The sequence below is a fragment of the Tupaia chinensis genome, unplaced genomic scaffold (genome assembly GCF_000334495.1).
Source record: "Tupaia chinensis unplaced genomic scaffold, TupChi_1.0 Scaffold000116_1, whole genome shotgun sequence".
NCBI classification, from domain to species: domain Eukaryota; kingdom Metazoa; phylum Chordata; class Mammalia; order Scandentia; family Tupaiidae; genus Tupaia; species Tupaia belangeri.
Window position 1 is genome coordinate 674,330 of NW_006159580.1, and position 8,910 is coordinate 683,239.

An 8,910-nucleotide genomic window follows, 5' to 3' on the forward strand; every position below is an offset into this window, starting at 1 on the left:
GAGGAAGAGAAGAGGCAGGAGAGGGATGGCGGTGTCAAGTGTGATGGGGGACGTGGCCCTGGGAGGGCAAGGGCACAGGAGTCACATGCACAGCGCAGGTGAGGGCTGGTGGCGTTTCTCTCTTCCTCCCATCATCCCTGACTCTGGCCTCTTTTCAGGAGCTCAGTGGAGGGGGAGAATTTAGGGTGGGCGACAGGGAGCCGAGGGACCCCAGAGGGGCTGGCAATACCTGTTAGATTGGACCTAATGGAAGACCCACTCACTGCGTGTAAGAGGGTTCAGGGGCTGCCCCACCCAGACCAGCCTGCAATGGCTGGCAGAGAGGGGCTTGGGCTGGGAGTCGAGACTGCGCCTCAGATCAGAAACCTATGGTGAGGGGCTGAGGCCTCGGAGGGGGTGGCTCCCGCATGCTGGCCGGCCCACCTGTGTGGATGCGCACGTGGTTCTTGTAGTTGGTGGCACTGGTGAAGCCGCGGCCACAGTGGGGCTCAGGGCAGGTGTAGGGCCGCTCGCCTGTGTGGGTGCGCACGTGGACCTTGCGGATGTTGGAGGTGGTGAAGGAGCGGCCACAGCCCTCGAAAGGGCACCGGAATGGGCGTTCGCCTGTGCAGAGAGGAAGGGGCCGGGCTGAGTTAGAAGAGGGTGGCACCAGGCCCAGGCCTCGGTCTGAAAAGTGAGCCCCCTCTCCCAGGGAACAGGGAGGACTACAGGGCCCAGCATACCGGTGTGGGTACGGACGTGCTTCTGCAGGTCTCCTGAGGTCTTGAAGGCCTTGCTGCATAGCTCCTCTGGGCACTTGTATGGCTTCTCACCAGTGTGGGTGCGAACGTGGCTCTTCAGCCCATAGCCTGTCCATGTGTGGTAGGGAGGGGTGAGGCCAGCGCTCTCATCTACCACCGCCCACGTCATTTGGAGGCTCACCACCTTAAGTCATGCTCTGTGAGGCTCCAGACCTCCTTTATCTCAGGAAGTCAGGTCTGCCTCTCTCCCACCCCTGCCTGGGAGACAAGAAGGCCTGGAAAGCAACTCGCCCTCCTTCCTGGGGGCAGCTGGAGCCATTCCCAAACACAACAGAAGGGACCTGCCGAGCATGTGGCCGCAGGTCCACCTGTCACAGATGGGAACACAAAGCCCAGGGAGATGCCACGGCCCACCCAACAGTCCACTGCTGGCAGTGTCAGAGCTGGCACGGGGATCTCCCCACCAGCCCCCGCCCACCCAGCTCCTTGGCTGGCCTGGACTGTGCTGCCCTCCACCGGCAGAGCACCCTGCACGGCAGAGCACTGACAGTAGTTTCTCATGTAGACAGCCTGCTGCCGGGTTCCCTGTGGGGGTGTCCCAAAGCTGACCAAGAACCGTCTGCCCTCAGACCATCGAGGGTCTCCATTCAGGCAGGTTACCTGTAGCAAACGCCTTTCCACAGCTGGGGAAGTCACACCGGTATGGACGGTCACCCGTATGAGCTCGTTCATGCACCTGTGGGACCAGCAGTCACATCATTCAGAGGGAGGAAGGGTATGGCCTGGGCTCTCCAGTTCCCGAGGGCCCCAATTCTCTCCCTCCTACACTGCCCACGTGTGTCACAGCTGCCTATGCTGACCTCTTCCCTCCAACAGGTCACGCACAACTTAAGCGCAGGGACCAGTTCCAACCAAAGCAGAGAGGTAGAAGCACAGCCTGGCAGCGACGATGCTGGAGCAGAAGCCGCCCCCCAGTGGCCTTACCTTTAAGTGATGAGCGGTGGTGTAGAGACGCCCACAGCCCTTGTAGCCACACCGGAATGCTCTGTCTCCCACCTGCTGCCCTTTGCCATTATGAGGAGCCTGGCTGTCATGCAGAACCTGAGGAACACGTCTCTGGGTCAGTTCATGTATTCTTCCCAATGAAGGGAGGAGAGCGGTGGGACACAGGGTCTGGCTGGCAGCTGGGTCAAGCCTGCCTGGGGCCTCTGGGACAGACGCGCACAGACAGAGAACAGAGGCCGGGTACACTGCACCACAGGGTGGGCATGTGGAGGGTCTCTGATGGACAGTGAGAAGACGAAAGGTCACAGGGGTTGTGACAGCTACTGAAGATAGGTAGGGGAGGGTGTTGTCTGAATGGCCACACTTAAGCGAGGCTGAGTGGCAACACTCCCCTCTTTTCTCTCCTAAGTTTTTTTTTTTTAATAATTATTTTATTAACCTTATTTATTTATTCATTATTTTTTTAAGAATTATTTTATTTAACTTTATTTATTATTATTATCATTGTTATTTTCCAGTTTGATCAGAGAGAGACACAGAGAGAGAGAGGAAGTGAGAAAGCAAGCCACCATGTCCGAGACTTGAACCATGGTCGGCCATGTGGGAGTCCAGCGCCCTTAACCACCATGCCACTTGCCAGCCCCCATCCTAAGTTTTATTTATGCATATCTGCCCAGAGTGAGAGACAGCACCCGCGACAGGGTCTTGAGCAGAGCTCCACGCCCGGCTGTTATCCAGCGCTGAATCACAGGCACGTGTGTACCTGGGGTACTCAGGTCCCTGGACTAGAACTGGAAACCCTCCCGTGTGGGACTGCCTTGCAGAGCGTTGTATTTACTGTTGCACCACCACCTGGCTCCACCTCCTTTTATTTATACACACCTAAAAGGCCACCATTCTTGATGCCTGCACCCTCTGAAGGGCATTACCAAGGGGCTTCTGTCAGGTGAGTCTCAGGTTCGCCCAGCAGGATGGAGCCCAGAGTGAGGTGGTCATGACCAGAAGTGCCCAGGAGAGGGGGCTGTGGGCGGCCACTGGACGTCTCAGCTTTAACCAGTGCTCAGTGGTAGGTCCTCCCCTCTTTCCTCCTTTCCTGGGCACACTGCTAGAGCCACCCATCGTTCCTTTTCAGAGAGATTGCTGCTAAAGGGCACGTGTGCTTATTAGAGACAGAGAGATAGAGAGAGAAATCACCCTCTAGGGGGATGGCCACCACAGTCCCTTCTCCATTTTCCTCTGGGGACTTTGGGCACACATCCACATGTGCCCAGCGTGAGTGTCAAGCCATCGGGTCTGAGATTCAAACTGCAGTCAGCCAGGTGGGAGTCCAGTGATGTAACCATTAGGCCATCCGCTGGGCCTGGGAGCCACCTGTCTTACTCCAGCCTCTGGCCACAAGGAGCTCTAGCTGCTCTTCTGCCTCGCTAAGCAGGCTCCTTTCTTACTGGGATGCTGTGGGATCACACTGACCTTTCCGGGAGCTCCTGAAACAGAACTCTGGAAGTCCCAGTGAGGAGGGAATGAAGGGATGAAGCCAAATGCGAGACAAAGGCCATCTAGTCAGGCCCCAGGTCAGGGGTCCAGGCAGCTGACCGTCTCATAGGTAGTTAGGCGGCGAGGGGCTGGTGGGGGAATCACAGTGGCCTGCCCAGAGGACTTACCCCCGCAGGCACTAAGATTTCATCCCCAAGTCTCATTAGCTCCCTGGTCGTCTCTAGTCCAAAAAGTCAAGGGTACCAGTGCTGAGCACGGCCTGAGGTCACCTGGTCCCATCCTGTCCTATCGGGGCGAGCTGAGATCTGGGAGGAGCAAGCCACACAGATCTCAGGGTTTAAGATCAAAATGAAGCCCCGTTCCCTCTCTACTGGCAGCGAGTCTCAAGTCTGGTTTCTAAAACACACCTCAGGGAACAAGGGTGGAAGTGGCCATAGCCCTAAGTGGCCTGCTCTAAAGTTAGGTGTTTCTTTCAAAATGTTTTCTTTGAAAGTTTTCTAAGATGCACTTTTAGTGAGAAGTCACCCAACCCACCCACCCGAGGGGATGGCCTCACTGCAATCCTTTCCCCTCCGTTTTCCTCTTGAGATATGGAGTATAAATGCACATGTACCCAGCATGTTTTTCAAACCACTGGGTCTGGATCACTAGCCACAGTTGGTCATATGGGATCCAGCTGCCTTAGCCACCGGACCACCTGCTGGCCCTCCTCAAAAAAATGTTAAGACAGGGTCCTGCCATGTCAGGATCCTCCTCCCTCTGCCTCCTGCTGGGACTACAGACATACGCCACCAAACCCAGTTCCTTTTCAGACAGGGTCGTTTCATGTTGCCTAGGCCAAACTCAGGCTTATGGTCCTATTGCAGCATCCTCAGTTGCTGGGGTTCTGGGTGCATTACCACGCCTGGCCTTTAGGCTGGGCTAGGACTGGACCTGGGTCCCCGAAGTGGTCCCAGACTGCTGAGCACAGTGGCTTAGGTACCACAGTGGCTGGCCGTTATGCCTCATTTTGAAAAGATACAAGGATTCCCTCCTTTCTTCTATCACAGCCACTCTAGTTTTAGGTATTATAAAAACAGTCTTTGAGGACTGGCAGGTGGCGTGGTGGTTAAGGGTGCTGTACTCCCACATGGCCGACTGTGGTTCAAGACCCAGACCTGGAAGCTTGCTTTCTTACTTTCCTTCTCACTCTGTTCCTCTCTGGTCAAGTTAAAATAAATAAATAAAGTTAAATAAAAGAATTCTTTAAAAATAAAAAAAGCCTTTGGGTAAGAGTGGTGTTTTGGGGAGCTCTGCCACATCTACCCTGAGCTTCTGCATTCTAGCCCAGGGAGGGAGCACCCTACTTCGGAAAGCTCCTAAGTTCCTGTAGCCCAGTTTCCTCACAGGTAGGACCACAGCTCCATCAGAGAGCTGGGACTGACTGACGGTGGAGAGCCAGGACCCCTCCTCCTTTCAGCTGAGTGACAGTGGGCCTCTGATTCCAGGAACCGCAGCTGCTCTGTTGCATGCGCCCTCGTCATGGCCTACTGAGCTCATTTCCCAAGTGACGAAATGAGCTGCAGAGAACTGAGTACAAGAGGACCTGACCCTCGTGGACTGGGAACCAATGAAAGTCACTGGCAAGGGCCTTTCCAGATAGCACAGAGGAAGACGACAGCGTCAAAGCAAAACCGGGCGAACTTCTCAGCGTGCGATGTCATGGACTCGTTCCTTCTTGTTTTCATCCTTCCATTTTATCATTTATTTAATTACTGTACATCTTTGTGCGGTATAATACAGACCATGCACGCAGTGTACGATAATCAAATAAGGATAATACTACATCTATCTTTTTTCTTTATTTCGGAGACAGCAGCTTTCCTTCTGCAGAGGTCGCACTGGCAAGGGTGAGTGTAAACAGCTAAGCGCCCCTGCCGGGCTGTGACGCACACCTGGAGGACGGCCTGTGACAGGTCAGTCGGGGGAGCTGGGGTGGAGGGGCCAAGGGAGCAGCCCAGGCTAGGCCCAAGCACAGGCTGCCCTGTCCTCTAGAGAGGTGGCCTCCTGGCAGGGCCACGAGGCGGGGCAGGGGAGGCCTGCTAGAAAGCGATGGGCAGCACGCCGCCTCGCATGCTCACCTTGCTGGCATACTGTTCCAGGGCGACCACCGTGTCTGCGCTGAAGCCCTCGTCGTCCTCTGTCGCCAGGTCTTCCAGGCCCACCTCGGTCTGCACGGCCAGGATGGTGCTGTCTGACGGCACAGCCACAGGGTGGTGAATGTAGGCAGTGGAGCCGTCTTCCAGCTGGACGGCTTCCAGGGCACTGGGGTCATAGCCCTCTGCAAGGAACGTGCAGTTGGCCCTGCTGCCAGGGGAGGCCAAGGAGACCCTGGCTTCAAGTGAATGACAGGTACCTACGCCAGGAGGGTTAACAGCTGAGTCTTTCCTGGCCCTGCTCCTTGGTGAGTCCCTCTTGCTGGCCCTCCTTCTGGGGCTGCCTCTCCTAAGGATGAGGTCTCCTATGGAGGATTGTTTGGGAAATCCAAGCTCCTTGACCTGACAGGGGACAATCATCACCTTGGCCTAGACGACCCCAAGAGCCTCCTGACCTTCACCCCCTCAAGTTCCCAGTGGGCAGCACAGCATCCAGAGACCTCTGCTGGATGCAAATGGGACTGTCACTCAGCTGTCTAGACAGTTCACTTACTTGCACCCATCTTAGGATCAGGTGGACGGTCCTCATCCTGACAAGTCCAGCCCACACACTCGGGCCCTGCCTGTCTCTTTTGACCCATCTTACGCATCCTGCCCTTGCTCCCAGTACTCCAGCTCCTAGCAATTTCTTGAACATGCCAGTCTTTCTTCCCCGCTCTAGAGCTGCACATGCAGTTCGTGGTGGCGGCTGCCTCGCTCCTGCCCCTCACTAGACTCCAGGAGAGCAGTGCTGCGCCTTTGCTCTCCCTGTGCACTCTGTACCTAGCGCAATGCCTGGCAAAGAACAGTCACTCCAGAAACGAGTAGGAGGAACCCAGTGCTATTCTCCGGGACCTCAGCAGCTTCACTCTTACATGTTGGTAAGTGTTGCCGCCCTGTCCCGCATGACCTCCTCAGGTCCTAGCTAAAGCCCAAAGGCTTTGTGCCTGTGCTGGTGCCAAAACCAGCATTAAGGCCACATTACTGAACCCCCAGGCTCAGCCTCCCAATGGCAGGAACAGCTGCTCCTGTGGTCTACACCAGAGAGAGTATGCCAGGCTGGTAACTCGGGCGAGCACACGAGTAACCTGGGGACAGCAGGGCCTGTGTCTATACCCCAGCCCCCACTGTGTGCCACTCCATCCCCCAACCTCTGCCAGCTCTGCCTCACGTCATTCCCCACTGGTGGTGACGACCGTGACCCCACCTTTGGGTGTGCGGTGGATGTAGGCCATGCTTCCATCTTCCAGCTGCACAGCCTGTCCATCTTCAAAGGAGAGCGCTTCTGCAACGAAAGCAATGCGTCTTTCTGGAGCTCCTTACCACAGAGGGGGCCCTCGCTGGGGCTGCCAGGCCTCCCTCCACGAGACAGGGGTGTGTTGGGCGCCCTCACCTTTCTGCACTGTCACCTGGTGAATATACGCAGTGGTCCCGTCCTCGAGCTGGATCACTTGACCTTCCAGCAGCTTCTCCCCTGTGCAGATGGAAATGGCGAGAAAAAGGACAGGCCCAGAAGGGACTGTTTTAGTAGAAGTCTATTTGAGTGCCCGGCACGAGTCTATGGGTCTAAGTGCGGGTAACTTTCTGTGCCTCCCTAGACCTAGGGTGAAGACGTCCTGCCTGCGAAAACCCTCCATCTCCCAGCACTGGGAGAGCGACTTAGTTTATTATTCAGCCATGCCAGGCAAAGTGGGGCCTTCTAACCTAACAGGAAATGGCTGAGGTGAAACTCAGTGCTGAGGAGACAGGCTGCCCTGAGACCTGGGAAGGCCTCACTGAGTCGAATTCAGATACAGCTCGAACTAACACAATCCAAATACATCCCCTCATCCCTCAGTGCTGTGGTGTACCGAGACCCGGGGCCTCTGATAAGGCAGGCAAGACGGCACAGTGGTTAGGCCATGAGCTCTGGAACCAGGCCCGGCTGCCTGGGTTTGAATTCTACCTCTACTTCTTACTGGATCTGTGACCTTGGGAAAGCTATTTAACCAGTCCGTGCTTCAGTTTCCTCTTTTTTTTTTTTCTTTTTGAGAGGTTTTTGCTTACAGGGCGCGTGCGCTCGCCAGACAGACAGAAAGAGACAGAGAGACAGAAAGCAAGAAATCACCCCCCAGGGGGGATGGCCAAGCCACAATCCCTTCTCCTCCATTCTCCTCTCAGGATCTTGGGCAAGCACGCACACGCACCCGGGGTAAGTTTTAAGCCACCGGGTCCGGGACGCGAACCGCGGTCGACTACATGGGAGTCCAGTGACATAGCCATTATGCTAACTGATGGTCCTGTTTCCTCTTTTCAAGGTGAGATTTAACACCAGATACATGTACATTTGTGCCCAAAATCCTGAGAGGAGAATGGAAAAGAGATTAAGTTTTAAGCATCCCTCCCCCCCCGGGGGGTGTGATTTCTCACTTTCCTTCTCTTTCTCTCCAATAGCACACATGCCTTATGGCAAAAAAAAAAAGTCTTAAAATAAAAAAGGTTTAAAAATGTCTTCCTCAGGCCAGCAGGTGGTGTGGCGGTCAAGGAGCTGGACTCCCACATGGTCAACCTCTGTTCAAGTCCCAGACCTGGCAGCTTGAAAATCATGCCAGGTTCATGTGCATGGGACCAAAATCTCAAGAGAAAGGACTGCAGCATGGCCATCCCATCCACCCCCTTACCCCAGGGGTTTTTGTCACTTTCCCTCTCTCTCTGCTGAGTGCATGCACCCTATGGATAAAAATCTTAATTAAATATATAATTTTTTAAAATGTTATGATCTTTTTAAATTTCATGTTTTTTTTTTTCCTTTGGGAGAGGTTTTTGCTGTAGAGCATGTGTGCTCGCCAGAAAGAGAGACAGAAATCACCTGCCCCAACCCGCCCCCCGCCAAGAGGATGGCCACACTGCAATCCCTTCTCTATTTTCCTCTCAGGATCTTGCGCACGCACGCACACATGCCTAGCATGAGTTTAAGCTGCTGGGTCCAGAACACAAACTGCAGTTGACTATGTGGAGTCCAGCGGGGCACAATCAGTATGTTATCTGCTGATCCATGTAGTCAACCGTGGTTCACATCCCAGACCCGGTGGCTTAAAACTCACGCCGGGCATGTGTGCATACGTGCCCAAGGTCCCGAGAGGAGAATGGAGGAGAAGGGATTGCGGGGTGGCCATCCCCCCTGGGGGGTGATTTCTCGCTTTCTGTCTCTGTCTCTGTCTGTCTGGTGAACGCACACGCCCTAAAGCAAAAACCTCTTCAAAAAAAATAAAAATTGCTATAGGGCATGTGCACTCACCAGAAAGATTGACAGATAGAGGGAAAGTGAAGAAACAAGCCACCAGGTCCAGGACTTGAACAGCGGTCTGCCAAGTGGGAGTCTAGCATCCTGACCACCAGAATACTTGCTGGCCCCTTCTTTTTCTTTTTTTTTTTTTTTTGAGAGATTTTCACTGTAGGGCGTGTGCGCTCACCAGACAGACAGAGAGAGACATAGAGACAGAAAGCAAGAAATCACC

The 8,910-nt window shown here is 54.6% G+C and overlaps 1 protein-coding gene and 1 long non-coding RNA gene across 5 annotated transcripts in view; one reads left to right on the forward strand and one right to left on the reverse strand.

The window, feature by feature from the left end:
• Window positions 1–8,910, reverse strand: part of ZNF76 (zinc finger protein 76) — a 44,869-nt gene that overhangs the window by 5,165 nt on the left and 30,794 nt on the right. For 3 of the 4 annotated variants that reach the window (XM_006144186.2, XM_027770202.1, XM_014586164.2), the window contains exons 3-9: window positions 6,807–6,887; window positions 6,621–6,698; window positions 5,360–5,559; window positions 1,725–1,841; window positions 1,401–1,476; window positions 723–848; window positions 424–603 (exon numbers count right to left, since the gene is read on the reverse strand). In XM_006144186.2, coding sequence (XP_006144248.1) covers window positions 424–603; window positions 723–848; window positions 1,401–1,476; window positions 1,725–1,841; window positions 5,360–5,559; window positions 6,621–6,698; window positions 6,807–6,887 — 858 coding nt within the window. The remainder of the gene's footprint in view (window positions 1–423; window positions 604–722; window positions 849–1,400; window positions 1,477–1,724; window positions 1,842–5,359; window positions 5,560–6,620; window positions 6,699–6,806; window positions 6,888–8,910) is intronic. The other variant, XM_006144187.2, reaches the window with a different exon arrangement.
• Window positions 1,776–5,053, forward strand: LOC114007043 (uncharacterized). The gene is made up of 2 exons (XR_003548700.1): window positions 1,776–1,860; window positions 4,727–5,053. It is a non-coding gene; the product is annotated as an uncharacterized LOC114007043 (long non-coding RNA).